Source organism: Otolemur garnettii, unplaced genomic scaffold, assembly GCF_000181295.1.
Source record: "Otolemur garnettii isolate 467f Iridium unplaced genomic scaffold, OtoGar3 scaffold00187, whole genome shotgun sequence".
In the NCBI taxonomy this organism is placed as follows: domain Eukaryota; kingdom Metazoa; phylum Chordata; class Mammalia; order Primates; family Galagidae; genus Otolemur; species Otolemur garnettii.
Window position 1 is genome coordinate 147,071 of NW_003852582.1, and position 22,718 is coordinate 169,788.

Sequence of the window (22,718 nt, forward strand, 5' to 3'; positions counted from 1 at the left end):
ATTGTTGTTTGGCGGGCCCGGGCTGGGGATTCGAACCCGCCACCTTAGGTGTATGTGGCTGGCGCCTTAGCCACTTGAGCCACAGGCGCCGAGCCGAAAGGTATTTTATAATCAGAACAAGTTTTGAAAAATACATTATGTGGAAAACATACTGGATTCTCTTCTACCTAAAGTTAAGTAATAGGATTCTATAATGTTAAGACACCATATAATTTCTGTTTTCAACTTTGCTTTCCAATGTAGTTATTTTCCTTTCTAGAGATGCTAACTTTGTTTTTCTCTGACTTTGTTTTTATTCTTCTGTCTGATGACTTCCAAAAGAACAACAAAACCAACTCCTCATTTAGACGGGTAAATATTATTATTATTATTATTTTACCTTATAACTGATTTAAATTGATATGAAAATAAGCTTCTATTTAATCATCTTTGTTGGACTCTGTAGGCATCATGTTGTCTTTGGGCAAGTGATCTCTGGACAAGAAGTTGTAAGAGAGATAGAAAACCAGAAAACAGATGCAGCTAGCAAACCATTTGCTGAGGTACGGATACTCAGTTGTGGAGAACTAATTCCCAAATCTAAAGGTAAGAACAAATATGTGTTCTGAAAATTCTTATGCATACAAAATGAGCAGAGACACTAAATAATTGGCACGAAATTCATCCTAGGCTGATATAAATATGATATTTTTGTGTTTTTAAATTTATTTTTGTCCTTTTATTTTTTCTACTTTGTTTTTTAATTGACAAAAATTACATATATTTACTGTGAATAATATGATGCTTTGAAATAGGTATACATTGTGGAATGACCAAATTGAGGTAATTAACATAAGCATCACCTCACAGACTTACTATGCTTTTGTGGTGAGAATACTTAAAATCTAGCCAGGCATAGGTGGTGTACGGCTACAGTCCCAGGTGCTCCAGAGGTTAAGGCAAAAGGATCATGAATTCAAGCCCAGCTTGGGCAAAATAGTGAGACTCCTGTCTCCAAAAGTAATAAAATAGTCCATACTCTTGGCTCAGTGCCTGTAGCTCAGTGGCTAGGGCACCAGCCACATACACCAGAGCTGGGAGGCTGGACCCCAGCCCGAGCCTGCCAAACAATAATGTATAACTACAACAAGAAAAATAGCCAGGTATTGTGGTGGACACCTGTAGTCCCAGCTACTTGGGAGGCTGAGGCAAGAGAATTGTGTAAGCCCAGGAGTTTGAGGTTGCTGTGAGCTGTGATGGCACAGCACTCTACCAAGGGCGACGTAATGAGACTGTCTCAAAAAAAAAAAATTTAAAATATACCTATGTATTTCACTGAAATTTTATATCCTTTGACCAATACTTCCCCAACCTCACCTCCCCACCTCCCCCATTCCAGTTCCCTAAGAACCACCATTCTATTCTCTACTTCCTTGAGTTCAACTTTTTTAGATTCCACAAGTAAGTTAAATCGTATGGTATTTGTGTGCCTGGCTTCTTTCTTTCTTTCTTTCTTTTTTTTATTGAATGGTAACTATGTACATTAATGCACTTCTGGGGTACAGTGCGGGGTTTTCACATGCAATCCGAAATACTTCCATCAAACTGGTCAACACAGCCTTCATGTCATTTTCTCAGTTATTGTTTTAAAACGTTCACATTCTACTCTTAGAAAGATTCACTTGTACCCCTATAAGATAAACCTCAGAAGTGATCCCTCCAAACCCCCTCCCTCCATCCATTGTGCCTGGCTTATTTCACTTAACATATTGTCTCCAGGCTTATTTATGTTGCTGTAAATGACATTATTCCCTTCTTTTTTTTTTTGAGACAGAGCCTCAAGCTGAGCCCCTGGGTAGAGTGTCAGGGCTTCACTGCTCACAGCAACCTCCAACTCCTGGGCTCAAGCGAGTCTCCTGCCTCTGCCTCCCAAGTAGCTGGGACCACAGGCGCCCACCACAACGCCTGGCTATTTTTTGCTTGCAGCCATTATTGTTGTTTGGCGGGCCCCGGCTGGATTCGAACCCGCCACCTTAGGTGTATGTGGCTGGTGCCTTAGCCGCTTGAGCCACAGGTGCCGAGCCATTCCCTTCTTTTTAAAGGCTGGGTAGTATTCTGTTGTGTTATACCACATTTTCTTTTATCCATTCATCCACTGATGAACACTTAGGTTGATGCTATACTTTGGCTATTGTGAATGGTGTGGTAGTGAACGTGAGGGTGCAGCCATCTCTTTAACATACTGACTTCATCTCCTTTGCATACATATCCAGTAGTGGCATTGCTGGATCATAGGTGGTTATATTTTAGATTTCTTGAGGAACCTTGTAATCATTTTCTATAATGGCTGTACTAACTTACATCTCACCAACAGTGTGCAAGAGTTTCCTTTTCTCCATATCTTCTCCAATACTTCTTATCTTTTATCTTTTTGATGATAGCCATTCTAACAGGTGTGAGGTGATGGCTCATTAGGGTAGTTTTAATTTGCATTTCTCTGATTAGTGATGTTGAGCATTTTTTTCGTACATCTTTTGGCCATTTGTATGTCTTCTTTTAAGTAATGTCTATTCATGTCCTTTGCCCGTTTTTTATAATTTAGCTTGTTTTCTTTCTAGTGTGTCAGTTATACTCTTTATTTATTTTGGATTTGAACCTCTTATCAGCCATAGTCTCTCACTCCAAAGGTTGTCTCTCTGTTGGTTATTTCCTTGGCTATCCAGAAGCCTGTTAGTTTGATATATTCACATTTGTCTATTTTCACTTGTTGCCTATGTAATTTGGAGTCATATCCAAAAAATCATTACCAAGATCAATGTAATGTTTTCTTTAGTAGTTTTACAGTTTAAGGTCTTATGTTTAACACTTAAATCACTTTTGAGTTGATCTTTGTATATGTTGTAAGATAAAGATCTAATTTTACTGTTCTACAGGTGGATAGTCAGATGTCCCAACACCGTTTGTTGTAGATAATGTCTTTCTCCACTCTGTGCTCTTGGTAATTTGATGTTTTTAAATGTATTTTACCCTACTTCTTATTTTGTTCATTTACTATGGAACCACTTGACTACTACTTGTAATTTGCCCTTTTACTTCTACCAAGTTTTTTTTTTCTTTTTTTTAACTATAGTTGTCTAAATAGCATGGTATAAAATACTCTTCTAGAGAAAGAGACAGTGGAGGAAAATGGCATTTAAAGAGAGTAAGATAAAGATATTTTGAGTACACAGATTATTTGCCCTTCATGCAATGCTTAGATTCAGAAGCATCCTACGTGTTTGAGAAACTTATTTATACTAAAACATTTGAAGCTTACATGAGTAATTTGATATATTATTTGAAATAGTAAGAGCTTTGTTTTATTTTAAGTCTGAAATGTGTGACTACTGCCATTTATAACAGATATTAGATCTGATACTCTAAAAGTAATAGAGTGAAATTACCTTCAAACCTTTATAGAAAGCAATCAAATATAAAACTGACTTTAACTAGGGAATAATAATATTATTAGTTTCTTAGAGTTAGCAAATATGAGCATTATCTGCACTCTTTTCTGATTCTTGAAATAACTCTGTAATGTTATTTCCCTGTTTTACAGATCAAAATAGTCAAGGAGAAAAGGTTATTAACGTATCAGGGAAGTAGGCCTCAAACCTAAGTTTGTGATTGAGAGCCTTTTCCATTGTATGTTTCTGATTCGTTAAAATTTAGATGTCTAGGTTCGGCACCTGTGGCTCAAGTGGCTAAGGCACCTAAGGTACCTAAGGTGGCAGGTTCAAATCCAGCCCAGGCTCACCAATCAACAATGATGGCTGCAACCAAAAAATAGTCAGGTGTTGTGGCAGGTGCGTGTAGTCCCAACTACTTGGGAGGCAGAGGCAGGAGACTCGCTTGAGCCCAGGAGTTGGAGGTTGCTGTGAGCTGTGATGCCACAGCACTCTACCCAGGGGAAGAGCTTGAGGCCCTGTCTCAAAAAATTTTTTTTTTTGGATGTCTGGGCTGGGCACATTGTCTCACACCTATAATCCTAGAACTCTGGGAGGCCGAGGTGGATGAATTGCTTGCATTCACGGGTTCGAGGCCAACCTGAGCAAGTGTGAGACCCATCTCTAAAAATAGCCAGGCATTGTGGTGGGCACCTGTAGATCCTTGCTACTCAAGAGACTGAAGCAAGAGAATGCTTGAGCCCAAGAGTTTGAGGTTGCTGTGAGCTATGATGCCATGGCACTCTACCAAGGGCAGCAAACCGAGACTCTTGTCTCAAAAAAAAGGTGGAACACGGTAGCTCATGCCGGAAATCCCAGCACTTGGGAGACTGAGGCGAGAGGATTGCCTGAACTCACAGGTTGGAGACCAGCCTGAGAGAGACCAGAGCTGGGCAGGGTGGCGCCTATGGCTCAAAGGAATAGGGCGCCAGCCCCATATACTGGAGGTGGTGGGTTCAAACCCAGCCCCAGCCAGAAACTGCAAAAAATAAACAAAAGGAAAAAAAATAGCTGGGCGTTGTGGTGGACCTATGGTCCCAGCTACTTGGGAGGCTGAGGCAAGAGAATCACTTCAGTCCAGAAGTTTAAGGTTGTTGTGAGCTATGACACCAGAGCATTCTACCAAGGGTGACAAAGTGAAACTCTGTCTCAAAAAAAAAAAAAAAATTAAATGTCTGCAATATGTCTTTCAGAATTGCCCTAAGTAGAACATTCTCTTTTTACCTTTTTAGTAGATTGATGTGCTCTATAATATTTAGAAATATCCATATTTTGTTTTGTTTAAATTTTAAAAGACCCAAGATAGGCATAGAGATGGTAAAATGCTTATTTTTAATTTTTTTATCTCTGCATTCCTTTTATATTCTGTTTTGATTTTATTTTCTTCTATGTTATGTTACATAAATACCTGTTAAGCCATTATAGGTATGTGCCACAGCTCATGAACTATTCGTTTTAACTTCTTGGTATGAATGAGACTGGCTGTCTATCCTACATTCAACAGATGTGATGTATCCTTTTTTTTCCTTGAAGATTCAGTAAAGAATGCAATTATTGGGTGGTGCCTGTGGCTCAAGGAGTAGGGCATCAGCCCCACATATAGGAGGTAGCAGGTTCAAACCTGGTCCCGGCCAAAAATGGCAAAAAAAAACTAGCTGGGCATTGTGGTGAGCACCTGTAGTACCAGCTACTCGTGAGGCTGAGGCAAGAGAATCACTTGAGCCCAAGAGTTTGACTCTGCTGTGAGCTATGACACCAGGGCACTCTACCCACTCTACAAAATGAGACTGTCTCAAAAAAGGAAAAAAAAAAGCAATATTTGCATTTAAGAAAAACACTAAAAAGCAATATCTGTGATAATGTTTGCAAGTTTTAAATCCTGGACCTACTGATATTTAAACTTTGGGATATTTTAGTTTAAGGCATTACTTCTTCCTGTGTCATCTAGAAAATCTGTTGTTATTTTTAGAGATTTGCCAACTGCAGTAGTAAAGGGGTCTTCTTTTATTCTATTCTTTTGAGACAGCGTCACTTTGTTGCCCTGGCAGAGTACTGTGACTTCATTACTCACAGCAACCTCAAACTCTTGGGCTCAAGGATTCTCCTGTCTCAGCCTCCCAAGTAGTTGGGACTACAGGTGCCTACCACTATGCCCAGCTATTTTTTTTTTTCTTTTTTTGCAACAGAGCCTCAAGCTATCCCCCTGGGTAGAGTGTCCTGGCATCACAGCTCACAGCAACCTCCAACGCCTGGGCTCAAGCGAGTCTCCTGCCTCAGCCTCCCAAGTAGCTGGGACCACAGGGGCCCGCCACAACGCTGGCTGTTTTTTGGTTGCAGCCCTCATTGTTGTTTTGGCGGGCCCAGGCTGGATTCGAACCCTCCACCTTAGGTGTATATGGCTGGCACCTTAGCCACTTGAGCCACAGGTGCCAAGCCAACGCCCAGCTATTTTTAGAGGTGAGGTTTTGCTCTTGCTTAGCCTGGTCTCAAGCAATGCACTTGCCTCAGCCTCCCAGAATGCTAGGATTACAGGCATGAGCTACCAGGCCCAGCCCTTTTATTCTTCAATTGACAACTAAATTTTTTTTCTTATATTTTAGTCTGTAAGGTCTTACGTTATGCTCTGTTCTTTACTTGTAAATGTTAAGGACGCTCGTTTATATATTCAGAAAGAGACTAAGGTAATAAAAAGCTCACTTTTGAAAATTTCAGATTAATGTGAGGGCACTACTAGGTTACATTGTTTGCATTTGTTAGGTTTATTAGGTAAAGTTCAAGTTGTAGCTGAGCCCTTCATCCAGGAGGTATGCCATACGCCTCTACATTGTGCCAGTGAGATGAGAGCATACCAGTCCTCCTGTCTGCCCCCCCAACTTGAATTTAATTTTTTTCTCCTGTGTGGGCATGTAGTTGTTCTTCCTCTGGTTTCATATTAGTTCTGAGTACACTGGATACTTGATTTTCCATTCTTGTGATACTTTACTAAGGAGAATGTTCTTCAACTCCATCCAGTTTAATATAAAAGATGTAATGTCTCCATCTTTTTTATGGCTGAATGATATTCCATGGTGTACGTATACCATTGATTATTAATCCATTCATGGGTAGATGGACACTTTGGTTGATTCTACAGCTTGGTGATTATGAATTGAGCTGTGATAAACATTCTAGTGCAAATATGCTTCGTACGGTAAAATGATTTTTTTTTTTCTGGGTGGAATCCTAGTAATGGTATTGTAGAGGAGAAACTCACATTTTAAACTACAAAGGGTAATTATAAACTCTTAATAGATTTGATGTAAAGATTCTTTGGGTACTGAAGGGGCAATGTTTCAATATTTGTTTAAAGGATGAAGACGTAATGAATGTAGCTCTTTTTATATCATATATTACTACTTTTTTTATGTATAAAAAAGTACATCTTTACAATGTATTATCACCTGTAGAAATAAATGCTAGTTTTGCCTGTGTCATTGTGGACAGGAAGTTGTACTGAAAGTTGATACAGCATCCTACTGTGTAGCCCTGAAATGCATGTTAAGGTAGCATATCTTTCAGGGGTAAGGAACCTGCATTCTTGGCTGCATGTGGTCCACTGGATCCTTCAGTGTAGCCTTTTGACTAAAACCAAATTTTACAGAACAAATTATTTTAATAAAGGGATCTGTTCCACAAATGGTTCAACAAACTGTGGTATATGTACACTATGGAATACTATGCAGCCATTAAGAAGGATGGAGACTTTACATCCTTCATGTTCACATGGATGGAGCTGGAGAATGTTCTTCTGAGCAAAGTATCACAAGAATGGAGGAAAAAGTATCCAATGTACACACCCCTATTATGAAACTAATTTATACCTTTTATATGAAAGCTATAACCAAATAGCCTAAGAATATGGGGAAGGGAGAGGGAGAAGGGAGGGGGGAATGGGTGGAGGGAGGGGGTTTGGAGGGATCACTTCTGAGGTTTATCTTATAGGGGTACAAGTGAATCTTTCTAAGAGTAGAATGTGAACGTTTTAAAACAATAACTGAGAAAATGACATGAAGGCTGTGTTGACCAGTTTGATGGAAGTATTTCGGATTGCATGTGAAAACCCCACACTGTACCCCAGAAGTGCATTAATGTACATAGTTATTCAATAAAAAAAAAATAAATAAAGGGATCTGTTTTGGGAAATTTAGATTCAGAGCAGGAGGGCCACATGTGGCCCTGAGACTGTAGGTTTTCCACCCTTGTAGAGTTAGAGAATCACTTTCAGCAGTTGGGAAATATCTGGCTCTTTATTAATATCTGTCTATCCAGGAATTCCTGAAAAGGTCAGATTTGTTTTCAGCCAGACCCCCAATGCCTGCTTTCTCCTGGATCACATTATAGTGACAGGAAGAGGTCTTTATGTTTAGTAAGATCACTCAGTTGAGTACCTGTTATTCAGTAATCTTTTAATTAGAACATTGGTCAGAGTGGATTTTTGTCATTCATCTATGTAATTTTTGTAAGTTTGATGGCCTCATTACAAGAATTCTAAATTTGGAACATTAAAAATCTTCGTGCAACACCGTGATGTTTATCATCGTATTTAAAACCTTATGTGAGACATTTATACCTCAGTTGATAAAGAAATACAGGATTTTTTTTCTTTTCTTAATTTCCTGAAAGAAAACATCTGTTTATGGTCTTGGTGAGTCTGGGCAATCAATCTTCTTGGGCCTTTCTCTCTTTGCAATTGTGAGATCAGAGATTGTGCTTTTTGTGGCTATTTGCATATGCCAGATAAAGTTCAGGGTCAAGGAGAAGACCCTTCCAGCAGATGCAGAAGTGGAATGCTGGAGGCTAATAAAAACTGCTTCCCCTTGTAGAGGCTCAACAAAGGGCTGTCAAGGGGCAAAGTGGAAGACAGAACAGAGAACTACTTTGATGAAGGTACTTGTTTTTTCAGCAGTTGACATGACTTCAGGTCATGCTGTTCTCTTTAGAGGTCACTACAGTTGTTAAAGAGGAGTGTGTCTATTTTGGCCATGCAACAAGAGATGAGTGCTTTGTTTTATTACAAAGTACAGGCTCAGCGCCTGTGGCTCAAGTGGCTAAGGCGCCAGCCACATACACCTAAGGTGGCGGGTTCGAATCCCCAGCCCGGCCTGCCAAACAACAATGATGGCTGCGACCGAAAAAAAATAGCCGGGCGTTGTGGTGGGCGCCTGTGGTCCCAGCTACTTGGGAGGCAGAGGCAGGAGACTCGCTTGAGCCCAGGAGTTGGAGGTTGCTGTGAGCTATGCCACGGCACTCTACCCAGGGAGATAGTTTGAGGCTCTGTCTCAAAAAAAAAAAAAAAAAAAAAAAAAAGTACACAGAAATGTAAGAGCTGAGTTGTGGCAACATGATGATAGTTACATGAGAAGAAATGGTAGGAAATGAGAGATTGCCTGGATATACAGAGAGTAGCACAACTGAGCAAGCAGCTGGTGAATCTTGTACTCAGGAGACAAATGAAGGGGAACACTGCAGACTCATTTCTGTGGTCCCCTTTCAGTGTTGTTGTTCTGGACATAATTTTGGTACTTTACCTGTAAAGTAGTGGGAAGTTAAACTTAGCAACTTTGGGGGGAGACAAGACCAATAATATGAAATTGTCTGAAGGAGACCATTTTAGGAATAGTTCTCTTCTTTATTTCAAATCTTATTTTGATAGTGATTTAGAAATTGCATTTACTATCAAGGTTTCAAGTGAAATTCATCGGTATAAAGTCTGGGTCTCAAATACAAAAAGGTTTCTAAAAATAAAATGTTCTAGAATTTTAGGGTTTTTTTTTTTTTTTCAAGACAGAGACTCTGTCACCCTCAGTAGAGTACTGTGGCCTCATACATCACAGCAACCTCAAACTCTTGAGCTCAAGCTATCCTCTTGCCCAGCCTCCTGAGCAGCTGGGACTACAGGAGCCCACCACTATGCCTAGCTACTTTTAGAGACAGAGTCTTGCTCTTGCTCAGGCTGGTCTCGAACTTGTGAATTCAAACAATCCACCTGCTTCAGCTTCCCAGAGTCCTAGGATTCCTGCGCTCAGCCTGATTTTTTTTTTTTTTGGGAGACAGGGATCTTGGGGTCTTGCTCTGGTGCTTTGGTCTGTTAACTCCTGGCTTCAAGTCATCCTTCTGCCTCAACTTCCCAAAGTGCTGTGATTACAGGCATAAGCTACCTGGGCCAGCCCATAATTACTATTATAATCAAAATACAGAACAAATAGATTTCAAAAAACTTATTCATTCTTGTCTAACTAAAACTCTGTGCCTAATTTTTAAAAATTTAATACCCTGTTTTGGTTCTTAATTTAGAAGACATAAAAGGATAGTCATTGAAAATTCTCTTCATTCCCACGTTTTGTAAATCATTCCACATGTTAGTGAATATTGATCATTAAGATAAATTCCTAGAAATAGGATTGCCTTATTATAGGGATCACACATTTGTTCATAATTTTGGTAGCCCCTTCCAGTAGAACACAAGAAAATAAGTTGGTGTACACCCCTTGTGAAACCGTGTGTTATCAAACTCTTTAGTCTTTGCCAGCTTACTAGGTTAAAAAAATTATAATTAGCACTTCTTCAAGGAGTAGTGTGATGTTAACATTTCTTAAACAGGTATTTATATTTCTTTTTATGTGAACTGATTATTCCTTTATCTTTCCCCATTCTATTCTTCCTTCTTCCTTTCTGAAGTTCCAAGCCTCCTGTTTCCTTTCCATTTGGAGAATTTCAATTATCCATTTTATTTTTAAGGTTAGCTCTACTGGTGACAAATTCTGGTTTTCTAAAAATATCTTTATTTTACCTCATTTGTGATAGATAATTTTACTGAATGTACGATTCTAGATTGTGACAGTTCTTTCAGCACTTGAAAAATAGTGAAGTACTTCCTTCTGGTCCTCCTTTCAAATGACAAATCTGCTGTCATTCAAATCATTGTTCCCCTTTAGGTAATGTATTGTTCCTGTCTGGCTGCTTTTAGTATTTTTTCCTTTACCTTTAGTTTTAGGAGTTTGACTTTGATTACTTAGAATTGATGTGGATTGCTTAGAATTTATCATCTTCGAAATTCACTTAGATTCTTTAATCTGCAGGTCTATAATTTTGCCAAATGTGGGAGATTTTTCTGCCATATTTTTTAATATTTTTCAGTTTCAAACTTTTTTCCTTTTTTTCTACAACCCTGTAGCACAGATGTTATTGTTCCCTAGGTCTATGAAACTTTGCTCATTATTTCTTTCGTTTTTCAATGTATTTTCTATGATATTCAGAGTGGATAATTTCTGCTTATCTCTTTAGATTCACTGATTCTTTTCTCTAGTATCTTTATTCTGTTACTGAGTATGTCTAATGAGTTTTAATTTCAGCTATAGCATTTTTGTTCTTTTTTTTAAGAGAGTATCATTATGTCACCCTTGGTAGAGTGCCAAGGTGTCACAGCTCACAGCAACCTCAAACTCTTGGACCCAAATGATTCTCTTGCTTCAGCCTCCCAAGTTGCTGAGACTACAGGTGCCCACCACAACGCTTGGCTATTTTGTTGTTGTTGTTGTTGTGGTTGTTTGGCAGGCCTGGGCAGATTCAAACCCGCCAGCCCCAGTGTTATGTGTCCGGAGCCCTAGCAGCTGAGCTACAGGCACTGAGCCTCAGCTATAGCAGTTTTTTCATTCTAAAATTTCCATTCAGTACCTTTTAATTTTTATTTATTTATTTATTTATTTTGAGACAGTTTCACTATGTTGCCCTTGGTAGAGTGCTGTTGTGTCATAGCTCACAGCAACCTCAAACTCTTGGGCTCAAGCAATTCTCTTGCCTCAGCTTCCCATGTAATTGGGACTACAGGCGCCTGCCACAACGCCCAGCTTTTTTTTTTTTTTGTAGTTGTTTTGGTTGGCCTGGGCCGGGTTCAAACCCACCACCCTCAGTGAATGTGGCTGGTGCCATAACCACTGTGTTCCAGGCGCCAAGCCTTAATACCTTTTTAAATATCTTATTTTTTAAGTTTGTTTGTTTTTTCTTTTTTCATTTGTTTCAAGAATATACATAATTCCATTTATATCTCTTTAAAAATTCTTCTCAGTTAATTCCAACATCAGAGTTATCTCGGTCTTGGTGTCTTTTGATTGTCTTTTCTCAAAAAACTTGTTTTTTTTTCTTTATCCTAGATATTTTGGGTATTATGTAATGAAACACTGGTTTCTTTTTATATTTTCTATTTTAGCAAGTAGCCATCCTATTTACATTTAGCATGTGGGTTCTGGTCTACTTTCATAGCCTGTGGTTTCGATGATAATTCCTTTTTCAGGGCCCTTACAGACCTGTTCTGGTCCAGTTTATTTTTGTGCTTGGAGCCTTAATCATATTTTAAATTTTAAGTTAAGACATATTTTGAAACTCAAGTTATAGTGTACTAGAATCACTGTTGATATTCTCATCCCTCCATATTTTACCTTTTTACTCTTCTGTACTTTCAATACCATTTCTTTCTCAATTATTTTCTATTTCTGAGCACATTTACAGGAAAAGGGCATATAAATTAGAATTTCACTCATAAAATCATATTGACAAATGTCAAAAGAGAGGACCTTTTTAATCTTAGCTCTTTCTAAACTCTATTTCAGGGCACATTTCCTGAAACTTTAGAGTCTGAAGCTGTTCCCACCCTACCCACTGAGCTAGGAGCAACACCGCTAAAACACATTTTTATTTTCCTTGTATAGTTAATGTCTGATGTACACATTATAATACTTTAAAAATAACTATAAATCTTCTGGCCATATTATTGTGATTCTTGGTTTCACTAAAATAATTTCTTCAAAAGTGATGTGTATATTAATCATCATCTGAAATATATTTAATGTACTTGGTAGAGTGTAGGCTTGCTTTTAAACTACATCAACTATGATGTTATTGTTACAGGACAGAGTGTCTACAAAATATAAATTGGAGCTGGTGAATAAAGCTTTGTTAATCATGAGATAAAACGTTACTGTGTTTTGTTGAATAATTTTAGCAGGTATATTTTGTGTAATATTAAGTGTAGTATTTTTATTTTGCTGGCATATAATGTGATCCCAGAGGTTTTTTAGAGCTGCTTATATTCATTAAGAATTTATTTTCTGGGCAGCGCCTGTGACTTAGTGAGTAGGGCACCAGCCCCATATACCAAGGGTGACGGGTTCAAACCCGGGCCCGGCTGATCTGCACCCAAAAAATAACCGAGTATTGTGGCGGGCGCCTGTAGTCCTAGCTACTCGGGAGGCTGAAGTAAGAGAATCGCTGAAGTCCAGGAGTTGAAGGTTGCTGTGAGCTGTGTGACGCCATGGCACTCTACCAAGGGCAACAAAGTGAGACTCTCTACAGAAAAAAAAGAATTTATTTTCTCTTTAGATTTTTAATATTTGATTTTTCTGCCTCCCTCAGGCTTTTAGTTTAGTGTATGGTTTAGTGTATGTAAATAGATTTTTCAATGTATTCATGTTTCCCCACTCCACTCCACCAGTAACAATGGTGTTAGGTTCAGATTAACAGGCGGACTCAGAAGAAAAAATAAACTTCACCAGGCACTAAGTTTACTTAACCCGTAAGAAAGGATATAGGACAAGAAACAGCACAGCTGGTGCAGCAACAGTGTAGTAGAGTGATTATGATCTCCAGGCACATTTTGTTTATATCCTAGGCGTCTCACATTTGATGTATTCATGGTCCTGAGGACCTGAGGAACACAGCTGCGTGAGGAAGAACTACCTTAGTTCAGTGAAGCCATTATACCTGGTGTCTCTTCAGTTTTTAGACCTTGTTCTTATTATCCAGTGGAGCACCATCTCATCCGTAGTACATAAGCAATCTTGATAGTGAACCACAAGTCCTTGGTAACGTACATATTAACTTCTGCCAGATTCTCATTTATCTTGGATTCAATATGTTCCTGTAAATTCTAAGTTAAAATTATAAGGATGAGCCAGATGTAGTGTCACACAACTATATAATCCCTGCTGCTCAAGAGTCTGAGGTGGGAAGATCAGTTGAATCAGGATTCGAGTCCAGCTTATGCAACGTATTGAAACCCTGTTTCTTTGAGATGAGCGAAAGAATTACAAGGATGATTTGGCCCAAGTGTCAAATCCTCAGATGTTCCAGAGGCAAAAGGAAACATCACAAAACCAGCTATTAGACCTTTCAATGAAGGTCCTTTAAGCAGACAGCCAACAAACAGTCCAATGATATATATTCTTTGTCCTCCTTGACTTATTTTTATTTACCATAATATCCAGACTTCTTAACTTTTTCTTATGGAAAATATCTACATATACTCAAGTGAATAAAATAATACAGTAAACACAAGTATTCATTACCTAGCTTCAAAAATTTATTCATGGTTAATCTCATTTTACTCTTCCTAGCCACTTATTTCTCTTTCCTATTATTTTGAAACAATACCTGGCATAATATTTTATCAATAGGCATTTCTAAAAGATAACTCCTAAAAATAACCAATATCATAATTATAAGCACGCTAACTTGGTAAGTCAGTCTAGAAAATTGATTCCATGCAACTTTGACTATTTTTTTACTTCTTTTGTTGAGAGCCGGAGTTACCTAGGACAGGTTGTTGCTTTGTGCTTTGCAATAGTCATTGGTGATCATTGCCTTGTAGGAAGTTGCAAAATGGTGATATTCTAATCCTATAATTCCTTCCTCATTTATTCCTGGATTACTTACGATAAAGAACACTTACGTGTTTCCCCAGTGGTACAGTTTGAATAGGAAAGTCAGGACAAATGCATTATATTTTATTTGCCAATATCAATATGAACTGATGGAATTTAATATATTTGATACATTTCAATTTACTGTAGTTTTTAATCCATATATTGATGATGTCTCATCTTTGGTCTCTTAAAATGCACCGCAGTTTGAATTAACATATGTTTGGATGACTCAGGCTCCTGTTATATTACACCTTCCAGCTTCACTTTTTTATGTTAGTTGCCTGATCCCTTTAAACTCTTGAGATTTTGGACCCTTTTTAATATTTTTACTTCTTTAATCCAAAATAAAATTTCAAGTTGAGTGTTTTGTTTTTGTTTTTTAAGAGACAGGGTCTTGCTCTGTCTCCTGGGCTAGAGTACAGTGGTATACAACCTCAAACTCCTGGGCTCAGATGATCCTCCTGCCTCAGCTGTCTGGGTAGCTGGGACATGCCACCAGGCTTGGCTAACTTTTCCATTTTTAGTAGAGACAGGATCTCACTCTTGCTCAGGCAGCAGTCCACCTGCCTCAGCCTCCCAGAGTGCTAAGATTATAGGTATGGGCCACCATGCTGGGACTGAAGTGATTTTTTATAGAGACCCCAAAACATAGCTACTTATCATGACTTCTCTTTGTTATGAATCTGCTGTTCAACAAAAGCTAAATTTCTTAAACTTTAGAATGCATTGAAACATGCCCATACCAATAGAGTCATATTTCTTTCTAGATTCATGCAAACTAGTTTTTCTGTTATTTCCCTATTCCAGGTCTGTCACCAATCTTGTTAATAAAATTGTTAAACTACAAGATTAGAGACTAGGACTCTTAAATGTTATTCTGTACTTTTTAAAATCTATTATTTAAGTGTTTTTAAACATTAACTTAGTTTAGCTCTTTAGACTTACCTATTTTCAAAAGTGCTTTAGCTTAATAGGTACAACTTTGATGAATCTGGAGATCTGGGATCTTTAGTTGTTTTGTTTTTATAATTTAAAGAGGTTTATTCTGAACCGGAAGTATGTGAATATGGCCCCAGGTGTATAACCTTAAGAGGTCCTGGAGAAAATAACCTGAGATCTGGGTTCTAATCCTAAATCTTGGCTCTTTTTCTGTGCCTTTCAGTTCACATAGCTAAATGAAAAAACTGCTAAACACTGGACTTAGCGAGAAACTGCAGCAAATTTATACTTCCTGTTACAAGGTTTGTCTAAAGTTGTTGACCAAAACCTTTTTATTTTTCTTAAAGTTAAGAAAGAAGAAAAGAAAAGGCATAAGTCATCATCATCTTCCTCTTCTTCATCCAGTGACTCAGATAGTTCAAGCGATTCTCAGTCTTCTGATTCTTCAGATTCTGAAAGTGATTCTGAAGAGAAATCAAAAAAAAGAAAAAAGAAACATAGGAAAAATTCCCGAAAACACAAGAAAGAAAAGAAGAAGCGAAAGAAAAGCAAGAAAAGGTCTTAATTTTACTTTATAATGCTAGTTTTGTATTCTGATTCCCTTTTGTTTATAAATAAATCTGTTGGGATTTTGGATGAATTATATGGAAAGTTTAAAATAGAAATGTTTTATAGCATGGAGCATAACAAGACTATTTGATACTGTATAGTACGTAGATTAAATTTGGTATATTCCTTTCTTTCCTTTTCTTCTAACCTGCTTCAAGAAAGAATATTTCCTTTTTTTAACAAAATCTATCAGTTCATTTTTTGTACACTGAATGACATGATTCTTCTGGTTTCATAGGTTAATATGTTTTGTTTTGTTTTGCGGTTTTTTTGGCTGGGGCTGGGTTTGAACCTGCCACCTCCGGCATATGAGACCAGTGCCCTACCCTTTTGAGCCACAGGCACCGCCCCATATAGGTCAATATGTTTTTATTGTGGGATTAGTAAAAATTACAGGAAGCCACCAGTTTCTTTCCTTATTTTGGGGAGCAGTAGCCTTTGCTCTTATGACAGCGTGAGAGTAAAAAGCAGGCAATGTCCAAGTATTTACTTTCTTTTCTGTTTCTTTAAAGTAATCTGTTTGTACTAAAACTTATCTTTATCTCCCTATTTCCTCAAGGACAATTAATTTTTTTACCTCTTTTGTAAAGCATTTTAAACATATTAGAGTGCATTGCCCACAGTTTCCTTTCTCTTTCTTTCTTTCTTTTCCTTTCTTTTGTCAATCATAAAGCATATTTATAGGAGTTTCATAGTGTGGATTCATTTTATAGGAACATATCTTTTGAGAATGTGATAACAGAAACACTTTGTTTTAGTTTTCTGTTGGTTAGTTGGTTCATCAGAAGAATGGAGGAAGATTTTTCCTCCATGTGATTACATCTTTGGGAAGGATTGGATGGTGCATATATTGTGATAATGTAGAAAAGAAATATTAACAATTAGAAATTCTGGGTGGCTGCATACTAACCAAATGTAATTCATTTTCTGTGTTTCTGTTTGTTAAGTGCATCAAGTGAAAGTGAGGCTGAAAATCTTGAAGCACAACCCCAGTCTACTGTCCGTCCAGAAGAGATTCCCCCTATACCTGAAAATAGATTCCTAATGAGAAAAAGTCCTCCTAAAGCTGATGAAAAGGAAAGGAAAAACAGAGAACGAGAGAGAGAAAGAGAGTGGTATGTGACTGTGTGTATTTTGTTAGAGTGCCCTACGTTTTATCATAGAACTTTTCTTTTTCAGAATTCCTAACTTACTTGAGACAAGATTTAATTAATTGGTGACCTTTGTCTCAAGATAAAAATCTTTTTTTATACCCAGGTGTGGTGGCTCATGCTTATAATCCTAGCATTCTGGGAGGCTGGGATGGGTGGATTGCTCAAGCTCAGGAGTTCAAGACCAGCCTGAGCAAGAGCAAGACTCAGTTTCTACTGAAAATAGAAAAATTAGCTATGTGTTTTGGCAGGTGCCTGTAGTCTCAACTTCTTGGGAGGTTGAGGCAAAAGAATCACTTGAGCACAAGAGGCTGAGCTGTGAGCTATGATAATGATGCTGCAGCATTCTACCCGGGGCGACAGAGTAGGACTGTCTCCAAAGAAAGGAAAAAAGAAATTTTATTTTAGAGACAGACGCCTTGAGTAGAATGCTATGGCGTCACAGCTCACAGCAACTTCCAGCTCTTGGGCTTAGATGATTCTCTTGCCTCAGCCTCTGGAGTAGCTGGGACTATAGGCGCCCACCACAATGCCCAGCTATTTTTTTGTTACTGTTGGCCAGGGCTGGGTTCGAACCCACCACCCTAAGTATATGGGGCCAGAGCCCTAGTCACTGAGCCATAGGTGCCACCCCAAACAAATCTTTTTTATAGACTGTTGTTAGTAAAGATTCTTTTGGCTAACCACATCACTAGAAACTGACTTAAATTATAAGCAGATTTTAAAATTAAGTTACTTTTTAAAAATAATAAGCACTAATGCAAAAAGCATGTTAAAGTGACATTTCAAACCAATAATAAAATAGTGCTTAACCAATAAAACGAGATAATATTTAACTTATTTGTGTATACATTTAACCTTGTAAGCAAGTAAGAACCTTGATTTTTCTTTTTTTTTTATTATTAAATGATAGCTGTGTACATTAATGCAAACATGGGGTACAGTGTAGTGTTTTCATATACAATTTGAGAACCTTGATTTTTCAGTAGGAAAAAATGCTGTTTTCCTTATCTGATATGCAATATTGTAGTAATTAAAATTAATACCATGTTCAAGTCTTTGGAAAATTTTTCTGCATCAGTCCACATTATTATCAGTAGTGCTAATGGTTCTTTATAAATTGTTTTAATAATTATATCCAAAAGTAGAAACAAAGATTGAAGATTTTCTCTTAGCTACAATCAGAAATATTTGGGGAAGTAATAAAATTTTGAACAATCCCCCTATGCTTTTACTATACAATAAAAATACAAAAATGGAGCTGTGCACAGGGCTTACACCTATAATTCTAGCATTTTGGGAGGTCAAGGCAGGAGGATTGCTTGAGATCAGGAGTTTAAGACCAGCCTGGGCAATAGAGATAAACCATCCCTACAAAATAAAAAAAATTACTCAAGCATGGTGTGTGCCTGAAATCCCAGCTACCTCAGAGGCAGAGGTGGGAGATTCACTAGAGCTCAGACATTTTTGGTTCCAGTGAGCTATGATGATGCTATTGTACTCTAGTCTAGGCAACAGAGAGCAAGCCTATCTTGAATGAATGATTTGAAACTTAGAGTAATTTTGATGAGTTAGATTGAGTTTATTTTTCTACTGGTATCTGAAAGGATGTTTCTAAGGAAATAAAGATTTAAGAGGAAATACATGAACTTAATTTAGAATGAATTTTTCAGATATATCACTTACATGGATGTTGTCAATGTAATATACCTTACTGGGAAATACGATTTCCATTGCATGCATGATATGAATGTTCAACTGATTCAGACCAGTTTGTCTCTGCTTAATACACATTACTTAACATTTCTCTACAGTTTCCAGCAAACAACTACTTATAAGAAGGTACATCAGAATAAGATAGTTTCAAAATTGTTCTCTCAACAACATGTGGCCCCTTCTGAGCTCTTCTTCCCCCTGACACTATAAAATTAGTTTCATCTTTTTTATTTTTTTTTAGAGACAGAGTCTCACTGTATCGCCCTCGGTACAGTGCTGTGGTGCCGCCTCCGACCTGCGGGCGGCGGCAGTTTGGGGGAGTCGGTGTATGAAAGGAAAGACAAACAAGACAAAGACAGACACACTGGGGAAGGGACTGAGCCGAAGCTGTTTATTTTAGGGAAAAACACAATTTATATAGGGTTAGTTGATGGGGAGGGGCAATATATCACAGTATAACTAAATAAGGTAAGGAATGTAGCTTTAAGTACAGGATAGGTTGAATTACATAGGAGGGCAGGGGGCTATGCAGATGTAGGAATAATGATAAAAGACTAGTTTCTACTGTCTCTGGTCTTATTTATGGTTTCCTTGAAGCACTTCCTCTTGCAGGAGATTAGAATTCTCGTTAGAATTCTTGTTAACCCTTACACTGTGGTGTCACAGCTCACAGCAACCTCCAACTCCTGGGCTTAGGCAATTCTCTTCCTCAGCCTCCCGAGTAGCTGGGACTACAGGTGCCTGCCATAAATGCCCAGCTATTTTTTTGATGCAATTTGGAAGGGGCTGGGTTTGAACATGCCACCCTTGGTATATGGGACCAAGACCCTACTCAACTGAGCCACAGGCACCGCCCTTTATCTTTCTGGGGTTTTTTTGTTTTTTTTTTTTTTTTTTGAAACACTCTCACTTTGTTACACTTGGTAGAGTGCTATGGTGTCATAGTTCACATCAAACTCAAACTCTTGGGCTTAAGTGATTCTCTTGCCTCAGTCTCCCAAGTAGCTGGGACTACAGGTACCCATCACAACACCCAGGTACTTTTAGAGAAAAGAGCCACCCTACCTGCCCTAGTTTCTTTCTTTCTTTCTTTCTTTTTTTTCTTTTTTATGATGATTTTTGGTTTTTACTCAAAGTAAATTGGCATGCCTTTTGATAACTTTTGAGCATGATCTGACTTAGATTTTAGCCAGGTTTCTTTGCCTACTTTAATTCTTTATTATTATTTTTTATTAAATCATAACTTTGTACATTAATGCATTTATGGGGTTTGGGGTACTACTTCGATATACAATGTGAAATGCTTACATCACAATTATACTAATTTCTTAATAGTTTTGAAATGTACCATTGTATCATGCACATTAGATGAGGTCCCCCCCAACTACCCTCCCTCCTCCCATATTCCTCCTCTCCCCTTTCTCTCCTCTTCCCTTCTACTTTCTGGACTATAGTTATGTTTTGCCATTCATAAGAGTTTCTGATTATATTCATATGAGTATACCTATGGGTTATATTGATTTCATAGTAATACTGAGTACATTGGATACTTTTTTCTCCATTCTTGAGATACTTTACTAAGAAGAATATATTCCAGCTCCATCCAGGTAAACATAAAAGTTGTGAAGTCTCCCTCTTTTTTGTGGCTGTATAGTATTCTATGGTGTACATGTACCACAATTTTTTAATCCATTCATGGGTGGATGGGCACTTGGGCTATTTCCATGTCTTGGCTATTACAAATTGGGCTACAGTAAACATTCTGGTGCAAATGTGTTTCTTGTAAAATAATTTTTGATCATCTGGGTATATACCTAGTAGAGGAATTGCAGGACTGAACGCTAGGTCTATTTTTAGTTCCTTGAGTATTCTCCAAACTTCTTTCTAAAAAGGTAGTGTTAGCTTGCATTCCCACCAGCAGTGTAGAAGCATTCCCTTCTCTCTGCAGTCACATCAACATCCATAGTTTTGGTATTTTGTGATGTGGGCTAATCCTACTGGAGTTAGATGATATCTCAAAGTGGTTTTGATTTGCATTTCTCTGATGACTAAGGATGATAAGCATTTTTTCATATGTTTGTAGGCCATGCGTCTGTTCAAGTCTCTTGCCCACATAGAAATGGGGTTATTTATTCTTTTTTATGATTAGCTTGAGTTCTCTGTAGATTGTAATTATCAGACCTTTATCAGAAACATAACCTGCAAAAATCCTCTCCCATTCTGAAGGGTGTCTGTTTGCTTTACTTACTGTGCTCTTGGCTGTGCAAAAGCAAGATCAGATCCTAGTAATTATTTTTGGTGTTGCTTCAATTGCTGGGGTGGGGTTCTCATAAAACATTCTCCCAGGCCAATTTCTTCAACTGTTTTCCCTGTACTTTCTTCTAGTATTTTTATAGTTTCATGTCTTAAGCATAAATCTTTTATCCAGTGAGAATCAATTTTTGTTAATGGTGAAAGTTGGGGGTCCAGTTTCAGTCTCCTACAGGTTGCCAGCCAGTTCACCTAGCACCATTTATTAAATAGAGAATCTTTCCCCCACTGACTATTTTTGATAGGCTTGTCGAAGATCAAATGATGATCTCTTCTCTATTCTGTCCATACATCTGCTGCTCTGTTTGTGTGCCAGTACCATGCTGTTTTAATCACTGTAGATTTATAGTATAGCCTGAAATCTGATAATGTGATGCCTCCTGATTTGTTCTTATTTCTGAGTAATGTATTTGCTATTCGAGGTCTTTTCTGATTCCATATAAAATGAAGTACTATTTTTTCAAATTCTTTAAAGTATGACAATGGTGCTTTAATAGGGATTGCATTAAATCTGTAGATTGCTTTGGGTAGTATGGACATTTTAACAATGTTGTTTCTTCTCAGCCACGAGCATGGTATGTTTTTCCATTTGTTAACATCTTCAGCTATTTCTTTTCTCAGAATTTCATAGTTCTCTTTATAGAGTGCTTTCACGTCCTTTGTTAGGTAAATTCCCAGATATTTTGTCTTCTTTGGCACTATTGTAAAAGGAATAAAGCCCTTGATTGTTTTTTCAGTTTGACTATTGTTGGCATATATAAAAGCTACTCACTTGTAAGTATTGATTTTGTAGTCCCTAGGATTTTCCAGGATCATGTCATCAGCGAAGAGTGAGAGTTTGATCTCCTCTGACCCTATTTGGATACCCTTGATCACTTTCTCTTGCCTGATTGCAATGGTTAAGACTTCCATTACTATGTTGAATAGCAGTAGAGACAGTGGGCATCCTTGCCTCATTCCTGATCTGAGTGGAAATGTTTTCAATTTTACACCATTCAATATAATATTGGCTATGGGTTTGCTATAGATGGCCTCTATCAGTTTAAGAAATGTCCCTTCTATGCCTATTTTCTTAAGTGTTCTGATCATGAAAGGATGCTAGATATTATCAAAGGCTTTTTCTGTGTGAATTGAGAGAATCACATAGTCTTTGTTTTTTATTTTATTGATGTGATATATTTATAGATTTGCGTATGTTGAACCAACCCTGTAATCCTGGAATAAAACCAACTTGATCATGGTGTATAATTTTTTTGATGTGTTGTTGAATTCTATTTGCTAAGATCTTATTGAATATTTTTGCATCGATATCATTAATGATATTGGTCTATAATTTTCTTTCTTTGTTGGATCTTTCCTGGTTTGGGTATCAGGGTAATATTTGCTTCATAGAATGTGTTGGGAAGTATTCCTTCTTTTTCTGTGCTTTAGAAAACGTTGTATAATATAGGTACTAGTTCCTCTTGAAAGGTTTGATAGAATTCAGATGTGAAGCTGTCTGGTCCTGGACTTTTCTTTTTAGGGAGATTTCATATTGTTGGTGCTATTTCAGTGATTGATATAGGTCTATACAAGATTTCTAATTCTTTCTGGTTGAGTCTAGGAAGGTGGCATGCTTCCATGTATTGGTCCATTTCCTTCAGATTTTCATATTTCTGGGAATAGAGATTTTTGTAGTAATCATTGAGGATTTTTTGAATTTCTGAAGTGTCTGTTGTTATTTTTCCTTTATTGTTTCTGATAGATGATATTAGAGATTTTACTTTTCTATTTCTGGTTAGGTTGGCCTATCA

General features: G+C 37.6%; 1 protein-coding gene across 2 annotated transcripts in view; it reads left to right on the plus strand.

Annotated features, from left to right (window-relative positions):
* Nucleotides 1-22,718, plus strand: part of PPIG (peptidylprolyl isomerase G) — a 59,967-nt gene that overhangs the window by 27,758 nt on the left and 9,491 nt on the right. For both annotated transcript variants that reach the window (XM_003800854.3, XM_023507539.1), the window contains exons 7-10: nucleotides 322-351; nucleotides 446-585; nucleotides 15,487-15,697; nucleotides 16,696-16,863. In XM_003800854.3, the coding sequence (XP_003800902.1) occupies nucleotides 322-351; nucleotides 446-585; nucleotides 15,487-15,697; nucleotides 16,696-16,863 (549 nt within the window). The remainder of the gene's footprint in view (nucleotides 1-321; nucleotides 352-445; nucleotides 586-15,486; nucleotides 15,698-16,695; nucleotides 16,864-22,718) is intronic.